The sequence below is a fragment of the Bubalus kerabau genome, chromosome 2 (assembly GCF_029407905.1).
Source record: "Bubalus kerabau isolate K-KA32 ecotype Philippines breed swamp buffalo chromosome 2, PCC_UOA_SB_1v2, whole genome shotgun sequence".
Classification (NCBI taxonomy): Eukaryota; Metazoa; Chordata; class Mammalia; order Artiodactyla; family Bovidae; genus Bubalus; species Bubalus kerabau.
The window spans coordinates 67,591,895-67,610,774 of NC_073625.1; the positions used below are offsets into that span (position 1 = coordinate 67,591,895).

Here is an 18,880-nt window from a genome sequence, read left to right on the forward strand (position 1 = left end):
GCACTACATATGCCAGTGAATATGTAAAATTTATATGGAAAATCAAGGGATATGGAACAGCCATAGCAGTTTTACATGTATGTAATATTCTACATATTCAGTGGTAGTGGAACGAAAGTTCTAGGTCCACATTCTAGGTTCACATTCACACTTGGATATGGGCTGTATTTTTTAACTTTAGTTCTTCTAGTGGCATCTCTAGTTAAAATTTTCATTAGTCCTAATTTAGACCAGTAACATCAAGCATCTTTTAATGTAGTTATTTTCAATGTTTATCTTCTTTGGTGTTGCAATCTGTTGAGATAGGTTATTTGTCTTACTACTGAATTGTACAAATTCTGTATATATTTTACATATAATTCCCTTTTGTGACACGTTTTGCTATTATATTCTCCAAATCTGTGGTGTGCCTTTTTAATTAATCTGTATGAATTTTTCAAAAACAAACTTTTCATTTTGATGAAGTCCAATTTATTAAAGTTTCCTTGTTTAATTTGTGCCAGTTTGTTGTGGAACTTAAAAAATCTTTTCTTAATTCAGAACCCTAAAATCTTCTGTTTTATCCATGAATTTTTATAGTTTTAGTTCTTTGTTTTAGGTCTATAGTTCATTACATTTTTTTCATATATAATGTCTTGTAGAGGCTGAAAAGTATTTTTCTTCCTATGACATCATTAGTTCAAAAGATTTTCCTTTGTTCACTCAATTTTTGGGGCAACTTTGATTAAAACCAATTGCCCCTATGTGTATGTTATATTTCTGCACACTCTACTGTCTCCTAATGATCTATATGACTATCTTTTCACCAATAACATAATGTCTTGATCACTGTAGCCTGATAATTCTTCCAACACTGCCTTTCTTTTTAAAACTGCTATGGCTATTCCATATCCCTTGATTTTCCATATAAATTTTACAATCTGCCAACTCCTATGAAAATGCCAACCAAAACTGTAACTGTACTGCACTCATTCCATAAGCTGGGGACAATTGATATCCTAACAATACTTACTCAGCTGATTCATAAACATAGTATATCTCTCTACTTCTTTAATTTTTCCCAGTGATCTTCTGTAGTTTTCTGTATCTTTTATCTACTTTCCCTCTAATATTCCATCTTTTATGCTCTTACATAATCATTTTTTAATTTCTATTTCCAATTGTGTGTTGCTGGTACTAAGAAATATAATTGATTTTTAAAATAATTTAGTTATTTATTTTTGGCTGTGCTGGGGCTTTGTTGCTGCATGGACTTTTCTCTAGTTGTGGCGAGTGGGGCTACTCTCCAGTTGCAATACACAGGCTCTAGGGCATGTAAGCTCAGTAGGTGGGGCACTGGGGCTTTGTTACTCTGCAGCATGTGGGATCCTCCCAGATCAGAGATTGAACCCATGTCTCCTGCACTGGCAGTCAGATTCTTTACCACTGAGCCACCAGGGAAGCCTCTACAATTGATTTTTGCATGTTTGCCTCGTACCATGTAACACTGCTAAATGATCTGACCCCTTGATTCTAGCACCTATTTTTTGGTCGAGTACTTAGGATTTTCTACATAGACAATCAGTCATATACACCAAAAGACAGCTTTGTTTCTTCCTTTCCAATTTGTCTGCTTATTTCTTTTTCTTGCCATATAGCACTGGTTGAGATCGCTAATGTTTAATAAAAAAGTAGTGAGGCCTGACATCCTTGCTTGTCCCTGATCTTTGAAGAAAAGGATTGTCTTTCACCATTAAGTATTATAAATATTTGCAGGTTTCTCATAAATGAGCTTCATCAAGATAAAAAGGTTTCTTTCTATTCCTAGCTACTGAGAGAGATTTTGCCATAAATAGATATAGTTTTTGTCAAATCCTTTTTCTTCATCTATTGAGCTAGTCTTATGGCTTTTCTTGTCTAAATTGTTACTATGATGAATTATATTCATTTCCGAACACTAAACCAATCTTTCAGCCCTGAACAAATACAACTTGTCAATGAGGTATTGTCCTTTACATGTATTGCATCGTTCAACTTGCCCCAATTCTGACAATTTTTCCTTCTATTATTCATAAGGAATATTGGTCTATAGTTTTCTTTTCTTGAAATATATATTTCTACTTTTGGTTTCAGTGTAATGTTGGTCTCACAGGGTAAATTTGCAAGTTTTATTTCTTCAATTTTCTGAGAAAACTTGTAGAGAATTGGTATTATTTCTTCCTTAAATGTGTGGTATAACTCACCAATAACTTTATTGCTATTGATTTTATTTTTTGGTGCATAAGTTCAAAACTAAAAAATTAATTTAATATAGAAATACACAGCTTATCTTTTCATCAGTTACATTCAATAGCCTTTGGCTTTCAAAATATTTGTCTGTTGTTTATAATATTCCATTATTCTCTTTTACTGTCTGCAGAATATGCAGTAATGTGCACCTCTTTCATTTATTTTGGTTATTTGTTTCTTCTCTTTTCTTGCTCAGTCTACCTAGAAGCTTATCAGTTTTACCAATATTCTTAAGAAGTAGCCTGTGATTCCATTAATTTTTCTCTAGTTTCCCTGATGTCTATTTCATAGATTCACGCTCTTATCTTTATTATTTCCTTTCTTCTTCTTTCAAATTAATGATCTTTTTTTTTCTAATTTTCTGACATAATCTAATGCCACTAATTTGAAACTCTATTTTCTAATAAGGCATTTAGTTCATATATTTTCCATTAACCACTGCTTTTAGCTACAGCTATCTAATTTTGATACATCATTTTAATTTTTATTCAGTTCAGAACACCCTGAAATTTCCATTTTGATTTGTTCATTGTTCCTGGGGTTATTTAGAAGTGTAAATAATTTCCAAATACTGTGGGGATTTTCTAGATATCTTTCTGTTGTTGATTTCTAACTTAATTTCACTGTGGTTGGAAAACATAATCCATACACCTTGAATCCTTAAAAATTTGCTAAAACTTGTAAATCCAGCTTCTGTTACACCTTCACGGCTAAAGACAAAAATTCCAGAATGCCTCTTTTTATTTTAAAATTCAAAACTCCCTCAGATATTTGCTCAATAATATATTTATGGTATTAACCCCAAATCATTTCCTTCTCATATGCTTCTCACTTCTGAGTAAAGAGAATATTGTTTATTTGAAAACATTCACCCTAAATCAAGGCTTTAAATAATATAACCTTATGATTAATAAGGTTATTAATTATATGGTGATTACCTCTAAATATTATAAGCTTATGCCTCTTTGTTTTGCCAACATTTAATATATGCTTTCCCATCAGTTCGTGGTTTTTTAACCCAAAAGAGATTATGTGTGGGAATGGGGAAGGAGGAGATGTTTACAGTGAGAATCTATCTTTAAATTTCTAATAGTCTCCCAGTTCTCCTAGACATTAAGATTACAAATAGCACAAATAAATATGGATGTATAAAATTAGTTTCAGCCTCTAGAAGCAATAAACAAGTCTATTCAAATGCAAATTGATTTCAAAGACTTCATTTCATTCTATCAATCAATAGACATATAATGCTTGCTGCAATTTTAAATTGCTAATAAAAAAATATCCTGCTCAATAATGTATGCAAATACATCTCTGTGATTTGATCAAAGTGAACCTTCAGTGTTTACTGCTACTCAGACTTTTCAGACTCAGTGTAGCAGTAAACACTAGATGAGTTTGCTATAAATTGATTATTAAATAATAAGTGACTTAAGGTTACACTGACACCTTTTTGAAACCTGTGCCTTTTATCACGTCAATTGAATTGAACTGTAACACTAATCAGTGGCTACCTCTAAATCTCACATGTTAGCTTCAACGTTGTCAAGTTACAGTATGTATTGCTGTCATCATGTGAAATTAAAGGAATATCCAATTTGTAGAACAATCTTTTATAAAACTGCATTGTATTCTTATTGAGTGATTTTTCCCAATGGCAGTAATTATTATTAAAATTATTTTATTTTCTTAAACTAAAGGGATACCTAGACATGCAGACCCTTCCATTAAGAGAAATTTCCCTAGAAAGGTGTTAAAAGATTGGATTCATACATTTCTCTAGTATTCAGCTAAACATTCTCATGACCCCAAACTCTAGTACATAGGCATTGATATCAAGTAAGATTATAAAACTAAGTAGCTCTTATTCAATTATTTAAAGAATAAAAGAAAGCTAAACTCTGTAAAGTACTAAAATCCAGGAACAAAAAAGAAGTTAAGATACAATAGGGAAAAAAAGATACTTATGAACATCTAACTGCAAGTAATAATTCTAAATAATCATGTAAATTATAAATAAACTTTAACCAAAACATCAAAAGAAAGAACTAACCAAATCGTTAACAGAGGCAATAGTCCATAAAGTTTCATGTAAAAACTGTTATGACTGAAAGGGGTTTGCTTAATTTCTCTGGAAGTATAAGTAGTTGGTCAGGTGATCTTAGATCCCTTCTGAAAATGGTTTTCAATTAATTTGACACTTATGGCTAAAGATTACAGCCCAAAAAGCTGGTTAAAAATCAAATTATAGTCCCATCAGCTTGCATTATAAATGTTTTACATTTATAATGTTTGCAGGAAAAATTGTTATCAAAATGATAGACTAAAAAGAAAACACAATAATGTATCATTACAACTAACAAAAGATCACAAAAAGTTCAACACTTTACTGAAACCTAAAACTTTTCACTTCTTTGTCTTTGTCTTTATGGCTAGTTTCTTTATGATAAGATCATTATGTCTTACAGTCAAGCATATCATCTCCATAATTAATCTTTTTCATTAAGTATGAATTTCTGAATGTGAATCAGTCCTATCTTTTGAAAAGCTAATATGAACAATATAACTAGCAATAGCTGACACCTGGTACTGACTATTGAGAGTTAACTCATAGGTAGGTTGATAAGGAGTCTGGGCTCTCAAGGAGGAGAAAGGGGTCTGGGGCTCTAAAGGAGGAGACAGAGACAAAATGTTTTTTTCTACATTGCTTGGTTTTAGTCACATGTTTTTTCTTAAACTCTTGAGTTGTTATGACAACAATCTTTAAGACTAACTTTATACAATAAAACAACTCATCTTGCTCAAAGGTATGTTTCTCCTTAGGGAAGTTCTGTGGCTCAGTTGGTAAAGCGTCTGCCCGCAATCAGGAGACCCAGGTTCAATCCCTGGGTCAGGAAGATACCCTGGAGGAGGAAATGGCAACCCACTCCAGTACTCTTTCTTGCCTGGAGAATTTCCATGGACTGAGGAGTCTGGTGGGCTACAGTCCATGGACTCGCAAAGAGTGGGACATGACTGAGCGACTTCACTTTCACTTTCTTTACACAATAAAACAACTCATCTTGCTCAAAGGTATGTTTTTCCTTAAAGTGAAAGTGAAGTGTTTTTCCTTAATGAAAAACAATTGATTATGTACTAATCAAAAACACTTGATTATGTACTAATGATTATATAACAATGTATCCTGCTCAAGGACATGTTTCTTCTTTTTAACAAGAACCTTCTGACTAATTTGGTATCTTAAGACATGTGTTGTGGGAGTGGGTCTGGTAAGACCTTTCTTTTGTTCTAATCTTCTTAATTTCAGATGTTTGTTGTGGGAGTGAGTCTGGTAAAAGCATATAAGGCCTGGATAAGACTAGCAAGTGGGGCACTCTCTGTTCCCCTTCTGATGTCTATGTCAGAAGCATTCTCTGTCCCTTTTCACTGTAATAAAACTTCTGCCACACAAAAGCTCTGAGTGATAAAGCTTGGTCCCTGGTCCTGAACCTAAATCTTCTTCAGGACAACTTTAACTGTAAGCTACCACTATGTACCAGGTACTTCTAAGCTCTTTATGTTTTGTTATCTCGTTTAATTCTCACAGAAACTCTATAAAAACAATTGCTGTCATTATTTTCGATTTTCAGATAAGAAAACTGAGTAGCTACTAGATCAAGTAACTAGCTCTAGGTCCAGAACCCGGGCAATGTGGCTCTGACTTCTGTGCTCTCTGTCACATTACACTGCCTAACAATATTAGAAATTGTAGATTCACACTGCAAAAATAGGGTAAAGCTAAACTTTTAAAGAGTTCGTCTACAGAAATAAATGAAAAATGTTTGATTTCCACACACTTTTTGAGGAGGAAAGACCCTGAATTGTAAATGATAGCCTATTAGTCTAACATTCTAAAAAGAAGAAAAAAGCAATTACTAAAATGAAACAAAAAAATTGGCCTATTACTGACACACATGTGTAGAAAAATTCATATTTACAATATACCGACCAAGAATAATAAGTTACTGTTGTAGTTGAGATTAACAGGTTGACATTCAAATTTGACACTGCTTCAGATTTGATTTCACAAATATCCCAAAAGCAAACTTTCCCCCATGGCTCAGCAGGTAAGAATCCACCTTTACTGTGAGAGACACAGGAGACATGGGTTCCACCCCTGGGTTGGGAAGATCCTTTAGAATAGGAAATGGCAACCGACTCCTGGAAAATTCTATGGACAGAGGAGCCTGGCAGGCTGCAGTCCATGGGGTTGCAAAGGGTCAGGCACAATGAGGCACATGGCATGGCACCAAAAGCAAACACAAAAGAATATACTCGACTTGAAAATCTTTCATAATTTTACCTTTTGGTTTCGGGGTAAATCTTGAACATTTGATGGAGGCTTGTAATTCAGAACTAATCTTCTGAATTCCAAAAGATTGAATAATGACTGAAAAAGAACAACAATTTAAGATAACCAAAGGGAAAATTCTATTAACAGAACTATAAAAATATGACTAGTCTGAGAGATTCATTTTATATACAGAATATTTCCCACTAACACAAGAAGGCCTATTTTCTCCCTGAGAAAAAGTCACACTTCTTTTATTTTGACATATTCCTGATCATTAACAATATTTACTGTATTGCAAAGCAGAAAATTACACTTGGACAACACAAAAAATATAATATGTATTATTAAAAGTTTTCTATGTGCCTAAACAGTTTCCTCAAAATTAAATGTATACAAATGCAAACTCAAGAACTTTTTCAACATGTTATGTACAATGAGTTTTCTAGAGGTATCAATTCTACAAAAATACAGTACAAATAAATCTATAGGCCAGATGCTAGGTTATAGAGACTCAAAGAAATTATGTATTATCACTAATGGTCAAGGAGACACAGCTTAGGAAGGAAACAATATTTAATTAAAACAACAGCAGTGTCACGCAAAGATACAGTAATACTGATCACATAGAGTATAATGAAAGCATATGGAAAGATGCTCATGGAAAAGTCTCCTGGAGCTACCCTTTTAAACTATAGTTTGCAATCCATTAATGTCAAGATAAATATCAACTCTAAAAAATGAAATAAAATGTAATGTAAAATATAAGAACATGTCACAAAGAATAAATTTACCAGAATATTATTTATAAAATTTTCATTGGTGAAATTCTCATACGTTCTCATATGTATGTGTAAAGTGTTTTACAATGTAAAATGTATTCCTTTCTGTGAGTCATAGTTTATGAAGTTCAAAAATCATTGTACAGGAGGCAATGATGCATTACAATCTTAGTAAAAGATGGGCTAGCCAACTTGCTAGGAAATAAACATAGCATTATAAGCCAATAAGAAAACAAAAATTTGTTTAGTATTGGATTTTGGGAAAACTGGTCCACTATAAATAGAGTCAGATACAGATATATAGAGATGCAAATCAAAGACCTATATATGAAAGGTAAAACCATAAAACTGATAATTGTGACCTGAAGTATTTTAGTAAACAATATGAACATATTCATTTACTCATTCTTTTAACAAACATTTATGGAGCACCCACTACATGCCAGACACAGGGAAGACAGGCAACAGAGAATAAAACATACCAAGTCGTCTCCGCCTTTAATACTATCTTGTGATTGCAAATTAAAACAATGAGAGTAGATGTTATAAACTAGAAAGAATGTGAATACAATAATAGACCAAAATTAGAAACTTAAGAAGTATTTAAAAGCCAAAGGAAAAAGAAGTATAAAACAAAATATGAATAGTAATAGAAGTGGCGAGTCTGAGGGCATAGAAGAAAAAGGAGTAGAGAAAGCCTTCAAACACAGTTGTGCATCAGAGTAACAGCAGAGCTTTTTTTTTTAATTTATTTATTTATTTTTTTACTTTACAATATTGTATTGGATCTGCCACACATCAACACGAATCTGCCATGGGCGTACACGTGTTCCCCATCCTGAACCCCCCTCCCACATCCCTCCCCGTACCATCCCTCCGGGTCATCCCAGTGCACCAGCCCCAAGCATCCTGTATCGAACCTGGACTGGCGATTCGTTTCTTATATGATATTATACATGTTTCAGTGCCATAGTTGTGCATCAGAGTAACAGCAGAGCTTTAAAAAATGTTTATGTACAGAATTTCTCAACAAAGATATAAAGTACCAGAGATTCTGAAGTACATCAATCAATTACTGGCAAATTTCATGAAGGAGATTAGTAAAGGTTGGAGGTTGCCACATCCAAAGAAGGTAAGGGCAGGAAAATAATCTTTATATTTAGCAGTTGGGAAGTCGCCTTTCCAATAAAATGGTAGGGTAGCAGCAATGAGTCCTAAAGAAATGGGATAAAAGTAGAGGTCAAAGTATGGACTGTTCTTACAAGGGATTTATATAGGAAAAAGAATGACAAATCTAAAGAGGCTCAATCCACTTCTATGCTCCGAGCTCCCACTGAAAAATATTTTTTCTTCTTTTTGAACACCCTTTAGATTTCCCCTGGCGTGGGTCTTTCTGGTAACAAATTATTTCAGCTTCTGCTAAGCTCAAAATTGTGGAGGTTTTCATTTTCAAAAGACTTTTACTAGTTATAGAACTTGAGATGGCCGGTTATCTTTTCCCAGCACATTAAAGATAGCATTTCTGTTGAGAAGCCAACTGTCAGTCTTATTTTTGCTCCTTTATTGAAGCAATATATCTTTTTCCAACTGGCTACTTTTAGGGATTTCTCGGTCTTGAGTTTTTTCTATTTTACTATGATGTACTTTTGTGCAGTACTCTTTATGTTCATACTACTTGGTTCCTATTCCTTCCCGAATCTGTGGCTTGATTTCTTTCATCAAGTTAGAATATTCTTTGTCATCTCTTCTAATACTGTTTTTATCCTACTTCCTTTTTAGTTTCCCTCTGGAACCACAAATAAATTGTGTTAGTACAATTTACTCCATGTTCAAAATATCTCTTCTATGCTCTCATCTGTATTTCATGGCTTTAGTGTGAAAATGTTCCTCAAACTGACCAGTTGACTAATTCTCTGGTCATGCTGTGTATCCTTCAGATGTGTCTAATATGCTGAAAAATTCATCCCGATACCCTAACTTAAGATATTTTTCGGCTCTAAAATTTTTTTGTAGTTCTTAGTTTTTTATCAAAAATTCTTAATTATGCTTCTAATTCCTTAAGCATATTAGTAGTTATATAACAAACCATTCAATTTTAACTTTTCACTACATAGTTATATTTCTAATTATTCATTATTTTCTCTTAATTTGGGGACATGTCTTATTTTCTGATATGACCAATTATGAATGATTGAGTGTTAGGCACTGTATGTAAAAAACTGGAGAAAGTTCAAAGCTCAAGATGGTATTATCTTTCACTAAAATGTACATTTCCTTCTGGCAGGCAGCAAGACTAAAACATTTGCAATCCTATATTACCTTGATCCAATCAATTATGAGATGATCTTAAGCTGGGATTCACAAGTTATAAAGCCTGGCCTCTTCTCAATTCTCAGTTAATCCTAGAGTCTAGCCCTTTAGAATTCAACTGAAAATTTCAGGTGTTTCCAAGGCTTTCAAGCTTGTGTGAAATTCTGCTTAGCTTCCAGGCAATCAGCAGCAACTTCTGAAATTGCCTCAAAGATCAGTTCAGTTCAGTTCAGTCGCTCAGTCATGTCGGATTCTTTCAGACTCCATGGACTGCAGCACGCCAGACTTCCCTATCCATCACCAACTCCCAGAGTTGACTCAAACTCATGTTCATCGAGTTGGTGTTGCCATTTAACCATCTTATCCTCTGTTGTACCCTTCTCCTCCCACCTTCCATCTTTCCCAGCATCAGGGTCTTTTCCCAATGAGTCATTTCTTCGCATCAGATGGTCAAAGTACTAGAGTTTCAGCTTTAGCATCAGTCCTTCCAATGTATTCAGGACTGATTTCCTTTAGGATGGACTGGTTAAATCTCCTTGCAGTCCAAGGGACTCTCAAGAGTCTTCTCTAACACCATAGTTCAAAAGCATCAATTCTTTGGCGCTCAGCTTTCTCTATAGTCCAACTCTCACATCCACACATGACTACTGGAAAACCCATAGCTTTGACTAGAAGGACCTTTGTTGGCAAAGTAATGTTTCTGCTTTTTAATGTGCTGTCTATGTTGGTCATAGTTTTTCTCCCAAGGAGTAGGTGTCTTTTAATTTCACGGCTGCATTCACCATCTGCAGTGATTTTGGAGCCCCCCAAAATAAAGCCTCTGTTTTCATTGTTTCCCCATGTATCTGGCATGAAGTGATGGCACCAGATGCCATGATCTTCATTTTCTGAATGTTGAGCTTTAAGCCAACTTTTTCACTCTCCTCTTTCACTTTCATCAAGAGGCTCTTTAGTTCTTCTTTGCTTTCTGCCGTAAGTATGGTGTCATCTGCATATCTGAGGTTATTGATATTTCTCCCAGCAATCTTGATTCTAGCTTTTGCTTCATCCGGTCCAGCAATTCTCAATGATGTAGTCTGCATATAAGTTAAATAAGCAAGGTGACAATATATAGCCTTGATGTACTCCTTTTCCAATTTGGAACCAGTCTATTGTTCCATGTCCAGTTCTAACTGTTGCTTCTTGACCTGCATACAGATTTCTCAGGAGGCAGGTCAGGTGGTCTGGTATCCCATTTCTAAGAATTTTCCACAGTTTGTTGTGATCCACACAGTCAAAGGCTTTGGCAAAGTCAATAAAGCAGAAGTAGATGTTTTCTCAAAGATAAAACAGCCCAAAATGTGAAGCTTACTCTCTGAAAATTCTGTTCTCTCAAAGTGTAGCCTCAAAATTCCTCAATGCTTTAGGGCTTACAACACCTTCAAAATGCTGGTTTCATCTTTGTTTTTAAGACTCCAGCAATATATGACCAAGTGGATGGCTGAAAAGAACTTAATATGCCATTACCCAAAGCAGAATTTATGACCATGGATTATCACAACAAATTACAGGAACTCATTTTAAGTCCCAATCTATATTCTACATCGGGCATAGTAATATTGGTCAACGTATTTCTTCATAAGGGGTGGTCAAGTCTAATCGCCACTACTGTCTAAATTACATTTGTGAGTCATACACATTGAAAACAGTATCCTTTTATTGAGCTCAAAGCCAATATCTGAATTCTGAAATCTGTTAAGAATGCGGCTAAACTCATGGAAGGTGCGAGTTTAAATACATAATTTATGGAAAACAAAAAAAGTGATGACAAGAGAGCAGAAAGAAAGTGAAGTTGCTCAGTCGTGTCTGATTCTTTGCAACCCCATGGAAGAACCTACTAGGCTCCTCCGTCCATGGGGTTCTCCAGGCAAGAATACTGGAGTGGGTTGCCATTTCCTTCTCCAGGGGATCTTCCAGACCCAGGGATCGAACCTGGGTTTCCCACACTGCAGGCAGACGCTTTAACCTCTGAGCCGCCAGGGTAGAGTTTAAATACATAATTTATGGAAAACAAAAAAAGCGATGACAAGAGAGCAGGAGATATAAACTCTCTATGATGAAAGATACTAAGGAAAACCAACATAAATTCTCCTTCGTGGATTATTAATACTTAAAAATGAAATAGTAACAAATAAGTTTCAAAGTGTGAGAAAAACAGAGTGGCCTGATTAAAAGATGAAAGTTTGTATACAGAGCAATTAAATCCCAATGGCCTGCCCAGACAGAGAGGCACCAGACAACTACTCTCTCCTTCTGTGGAATGTAGGAAAATGTAGACTTTGGATAAAACTGAACTTAACTGACTCAGGTTCATAAACCTTATCATCCAATCCACAACTCTTCTGAGGATGAAAAAGGGCTCTACAATGAATTAGTAAGTGCTGACGCATCTACAACAGGAATAAACTGGGACTGTGCCAGGCAAACCGAGAAGCAGAAGCACCTTGCTTCTGAGCATCTCAGAGGATTCCAGATGGGAATGGTGCTAAGGGTCATGAGAACTCATGAATTACTTGAACTTAACACCCCAAACTAGAGAGAGGAATAGAGTAGAAAAAGCAGCCCCAATCAGTACCATCTACATAAAAGTTGCTTTTGAACAGGATAAAAATAATCCTGAATAGTTAATGGTTGATACCCAATCTAAAGACAGGCTGATATTGTTAGCATCCAAAAGATTATGTAAGCCACTCTCTGCACAATTTCTTTTTGCTAACAATCCCTTCCTGATATCCTGTTCCTCTTTTCTTCCAAAATACTTAGGTCTCAGTACTTAAAGGAACAAGTACAACAAAGCTGTACCTTCTGTAGCTTACCCCCATCACCTACTCTGAAGTTAGAGGTTTATGATTCCTGTAAACTATAATCGGTAGAAATACTTTTAAAGAAGAGAATTCCCAGTTGCTTCACACTAGTCTTGCCAACTAAGTAAATTCTATCCCTGAGAAAATTTTTGTAACTGAAACTTTACAGTGCATTTATGTCACAATTTGAACAAGTTCCAACTTGCTTTGAAAAAAAATTTTTAAACTTCCCAACACTAATACAGATTTCCTACCCAAAGTTCCTTTCATAAGTGAAAAGTTCCAGTTATTATGATAAACATATTTTAGATGTCTGCTGAATTAAGTAAATGTCAAGGGATGAAAAAATAAAATATTTCAATTACTAGAAGTGAAAATTAAAAGCTACTTTAAATGGTTTAAGAGATTTTAAAGTTACATTCAAAAACAAAACAATGTCAGCACTAGACAATTTTTTTTGCCATCCACAATTTCCTAAACTGAAGCTTACTGTTTTTCTACATTCCCAAAAAAAACAGTATACTATTACTTCATTAGAAGCCAAAATTTTCAAGGTTATCTGTTATTTCTTCTAGATGTTTAAAGCACCTATTCTAACTAACAAATACTGATTCTCTGTGAGCACTTTCTTACTTCTTATAGTTTTCTAAGAGAAGTTGCTAATCAATGAGCCTCATTTACTGGCCATAATAGTGTGAAGGTAGCATCCAAATACAGGCAGCAAAACATACTCATAGGCACTCAGAGCACAGCCTTAAAACTGTGTTTCACATTTTAAAGTGAAAACTAAATTATGAAATTTAAACAATGAAATGCAAAAGAATTTACTAGTGGTGCAAGTATTAATGTAGCAAATAAAATTTGAGATATTGCTAGCATGTAAGTGGATAATTAATGCATTCTCAAGACCAAAAACAAAAGTATTATTACAAATTCATGTTAATTCCAAGTATTCCTTAATATTTTAATAGCCTGGAAAACATATAACATATCGTGTTTTTAACTGGTATGTACCACAGTTGAATAAAAAGTGAGGCATGAAACCAGAAAACCAAAGAAGATCAAATTATATAATACTATTTGCCAGAAGCAAAGACAGAAAAGAGCTGGAAATTATAACACTGAAGTAAAAAAAAAAAACAACAAATTAATCACCTAGAGAACACAATTAATAATCTTTAGAACAGAAAAATTTAATAACTTGTTAGTTGCTTTAATATCATATGAAAGTTAATACTGTATTCAGGTTGGAAACAGACAAAATGAAGAGGTATTTTAAATGTAAAAGAATGTAAATTAGAAAACACCTACTGATTTTAAAAGACTCATCAGAAACACTAAATGAGCTACAGTTCAGCTATATTAGGAAATTAAGCACAAATATTAATTTTCCTAAAGAGTAATTAAAACTAAGAGCATGTTATTATTCATAGATTATTTTACTTAAGGAGACTGTTTAGTTTAAGGTTTCACAATTTGAAAGATAACATTACCAATGTCTGAGAATACTAAAGAATTATGACAATAGTCATATCACGTAAGAGTTAAAAAAAAAACACTAGTCCAAACTGAGAAGATGGTTATCTATGCATACAAATATTTTTCATTTTAGAATAAAAAGTTCAATAAATAATTCCAAGTTAGAAAATGTTATTCTTAATTTATTTTTATTCTTTCATTCTCATATATGTATTGAGAATTACTTCTCAATCTATTTCCTCCTGAAATAAAATGTCTTTTATAAAAAAAAGTACTTAAACGATTATAATTATTGAATGATATTTTCTATTATATATAAATAAATCTGATCTGACTCTCACACACACACACAAAAACAGTCTTGGTTTCATATCTCGGTTATGAAGTGAAGTGTTAGTCACTCAGTCACATCCGACTCTTTGTGACACCATGGACTGTAGCCCACCAGGCTCCTCTATTCGAGGAATTTTCCAGTCAAGTATACTCGAGTGGGTAGCCATTCCCTTCTCCAGGGGATCTTCCCAACCGAGGGATCAAACCTAGGTCTCTTGCATTGCAGGCAGATTTTTTTGTTTTTACCATCTGAGCCACCAGGGAAGACCCATCTTGGTTATATCCTTTCCTAATTTGCAGGGATTTATATATAAAAATATTTTCTTTTCACTCTGACAACAATTCCCAACAACAGAGAAGGAGGAGAAATTAATTCTGAATAAGGCATTGGCAGTGTTTTATCGTGAAAAGTCCATACCGAGAATGAAGAACAAAGTGGAGTGGGGAATACTGCAATCACCAAACTAAGTTAGTATAAAGGCATATTAAAACCTTGTTTGCAGTGTGTGTGTCTGTGTGTGTGTATGTGTGTATGTAGATATATAACAACTAAAAAGAAACACAACTCCAACTCACTTTTCACTGCTGCCAGGCCCACCAGATAAGATCTGCATAAAGATTCTTACCTGAATAACAGCACTAAACCAGCAAGTATTGCCAACATTCTTTAGTCCAACAGGAGCTTTGTCTTGCCTTTTTCTATCGTAAGGGTTTCGAGAATCTCTCCAAACTTCAGTAGGTGTCCTCTTCAAACATGCTTTATTTTCCGCTATGCTGGCCTCAAGAACTCTTAAACAATGGGTAGAAAATAATGGTGAAAAAATACAGCATTAATTTAGCACTGTACGGTAGAAAACAGCATACTATAAACTAAGGATTTTTATAAATTAAGGTCTAGACAATGCATTTGGAAAAAGAATACTTAACACTAAATTTACTCAAGTGGAGGCTAGAACATAGCATAGTTTTCTAGAACATAGCATAGTTCTAGTTTTCAAGAACATAGTAGTAGCAATGCTAATAGATCAAAACACAGGCAGCAGTTTTTCCTCAGAAAACAGATTTTAATTGCAAAAAGATAGCATTACATAATAGGAATAGATATATTAAGTTATATTTCAACAAATTAGAAGCTTAGTATCAGGAATATAGTACCTAGATAAGTTTTCTGAAAAATCATTGTACTGAAGTACATATTTACAATATAATGATTAGTTTTTACTAGAATTTCTTTGAAACACCAAGAAAATTAAAAATTGAAAAACACTGCACTTTCATCCCTCTGATCATTAATTTCCTTTTCTATTTAAAAAAAAGTTAAGGTAAATTCTAGGGTTCATTTCAGTTCTACATAGCCATACTCTACAAAAGCTACTGAAAAATAAAGGGAGAGAATACTTATGTGTTCACTTCATTCCCCAATAGTTTGCCTAGAGAAAAATCTACTGCAGTAAACACCTACATATCAGAATAATAAAAGATAAACCTCCTCAAAATAAGTACATCCACAGAATATCTAAAACATATCTAAACACGGCTAACAGTACTGCTTAATGGTGCATTAATGCTTAAGCTGGAATCAAGATTGCCGGGAGAAATATCAATAACCTCAGATATGCAGATGACACCACCCTTATGGCAGAAACTGAACAGGAACTAAAAAGCCTCTTGATGAAAGTGAAAGTGGAGAGTGAAAAAGTTGGCATAAAGCTCAACATTCAGAAAACGAAGATCATGGCATCCGGTCCCATCACTTCACGGGAAATAGATAGGGAAACAATGGAAACAGTGTCAGACTTTATTTTTTGGGCTACAAAATCACTGCAGATGGTTACTGCAGCCATGAAATTAAAAGACACTTACTCCTTGGAAGGAAAGTTATGACCAACCTAGATAGCATATTCAAAAGCAGAGACATTACTTTGCCAACAAAGGTTCGTCTAGTCAAGGCTATGGTTTTTCCTGTGATCATGTATGGATGTGAGAGTTGGACTGTGAAGAAGGCTGAGCGCCGAAGAATTGATTCTTTTGAACTGGGGTGTTGGAGAAGACTCTTGAGAGTCCCTTGGACTGCAAGGAGATCCAACCAGTCCATTCTGAAGGAGATCAGCCCTGGGATTTCTTTGGAAGGAATGATGCTAAAGCTGAAACTCCAGTACTTTGGCCACCGCATGCGAAAAGTTGACTCATTGGAAAAGACTTTGATGCTGGGAGGGATTGGGGGCAGGAGGAGAAGGGGACGACAGAGGATGAGATGGCTGGATGGCATCACTGACTGGATGGACGTGAGTCTGAATGAACTCTGGGAGTTGATGATGGACAGGGAGGCCTGGCGTGCTGCAATTCATGGGGTCACAAAGAGTCGGACACAACTGAGCGACTGAACTGAACTGAACCAAATGCTTAATAGCATTTTCTCTTAAGCAAGAAAATGCTGAAAAACCCTAATCCCTACATATAAACTAATCATGCATTTTGCCTACTCAAGACATGTGTTACTTACTGTTCCAAATTATCATGAATAACTCATTTTATGTTCACTCCAAAAATCTTAGTAAGAGATTTTTCAACTTTTTGGCTTCTTGAAAAAAATCCCATTCATGCTATACTATTTTTATCCTAAAGATTTTGCTCTATTAGATCAATGTCAAACTAATACAGCTATCTTCCTTAATTATGGACGAGAAGCAGAAGATTTCTCATCTCTGACTTTGTAATATGACCTTAGATACAGTGCATTAGATTCCAAATCAGTATTACTTAAAATAACTTATATGAATATAGGATAGACTTTTTCTTTGGGAATCAATTAAATCACATACAGCGGGGTTGGGGGTGGGGAAAGCAGAAAACATGATACATTAAAATGTAAAGGTCAAAGTAAACTCACATATTTAAAAATAAACAGTTTATACTTTTAAGAGTGATCTAACATTAGCAGCAGTAATCTCTGCCCAACTATCAACTCTCACTAGGAACTCGGCCTCTAGAGGTTTTTTCTCTTATTTAACAATAAACAGTGCTAGAACTCCTTGGAAGGTATTAAGTTGATGATTAGGGCCTTAAGAATATCAGGTTTATCTGGAACATCCCACTCCAATGAAAAATGAGTTCTCAAGAACATAAAAGGGAAGTAAGTCAAAGATCCAATTTGAGACTTTCTACTGTTCGTTGCACAATTTAGCATGACACAAGAAAAATCAACTGTACAAATATAAATTTGTACAAGGTGACCACTTCGAAAGAGAGAAGTTAACACATAGTATACAAAAGGTAAATACAACATCAAAGTCTATTTTATATAAAAAAGGTATATTTAATCATTTTTTGACTCATATAAGTGGGAACAATTTTCATTTGAAAAGTCTGTTCCTTTTGTTACATATGTATATCTGAAAGTATAAATTAATGAATCTTATTTCCACACTGGTATTCAGAAATAAACAAACTAAAACAAGCAATGGGTTCTGGGAAAGGTAGCAAACATACTACAAACAGGAAAGAATTAGTGCCAGTGGTCATTTATTAGTTGGTGCAGAAGTAAATGTGGTTTCAGACCCTGAATTTTAAATCATTATAACTAGATTCAAACACACCTATGTTAAATCAAAATAGGAACCATCACAATTAACACATTTTTGCCAATGAGAAATGTTTGTTTATTCCTATAGCATAAAAATCTGTGCTTCGGGATTCAACAAACTCCCTCCTGCTGGTTGCAGAAGTGTTTCCCCTGCAAAAAGATGTCGAGACACTTGAAGAAGTGGTAGTTGGTTGGCGAGAGGTCAGGCGAATATGGCAGATGAGGCAAAACTTCATGGCCCAGTTTGTTCAACTTCCGAAGTTATGTGACGTGTGGTCAGGCATTGCTGTGGAGAAGAACTGGGCCTTTTCTGTTGACCAATGCCGGCTACAGCTGTTACAGTTTTCAGTGCATCGCATCAATTTGCTGAGCATACTTCTCAGATATAATGGTTTCCCTGGATTCAGAAAGCTGTAGTGGATTAGAGGGCAGCAGATCACCAAACAGTGACCATGACTCTTGGTACAAGTTTGGCTTTGGGAAGTGATCTGGAGCTTCTTCTCAGTCCAACCACCGAGCTGGTCATGGCAGGCTGTCATGTAAAATACACTTTTCAACACATGTCACAGTCCAATCAAGAAATGGTTCATTGTTGTTGCACAGAATAAGAGAAGACAACACTTCAAAATGGCATTTTTTTGATTTGTGGTCAGTTCATGAGGCGCCCACTTATCAAACTGTTTCACCTTTCCAATTTGCTTCAAATGCCACATAACCACAGAATCATCAACACTGAGTTCTTGGGCAACTTCTCGTGTAGTTTTAAGAGGATCAGCTCCGATGATGGCTCTCAATTTGTCACTGCCAACTTCTGATGGCCAGCAACTGAGCTCCTCATCTTTAAGGCTCTTGTCTCAAAGTTTTGCAAAACTTCTTGAACCACCATTGAACTGTACATTTCTTTAGCAGTTCCTGGGCTATATGCATTGCTGATATTGTGAGTTGTCTTTGC

General features: G+C 34.8%; 1 protein-coding gene across 6 annotated transcripts in view; it reads right to left on the minus strand.

The window, feature by feature from the left end:
* The window catches only part of USP25 (ubiquitin specific peptidase 25), a 158,022-nt gene that overhangs the window by 83,847 nt on the left and 55,295 nt on the right, over window positions 1–18,880 (minus strand). For all 6 annotated transcript variants that reach the window (XM_055567793.1, XM_055567791.1, XM_055567795.1 and 3 more), the window contains 2 exons: window positions 14,972–15,134; window positions 6,611–6,697 (listed from right to left, as the gene is read on the minus strand). In XM_055567793.1, the coding sequence (XP_055423768.1) occupies window positions 6,611–6,697; window positions 14,972–15,134 (250 nt within the window). The remainder of the gene's footprint in view (window positions 1–6,610; window positions 6,698–14,971; window positions 15,135–18,880) is intronic.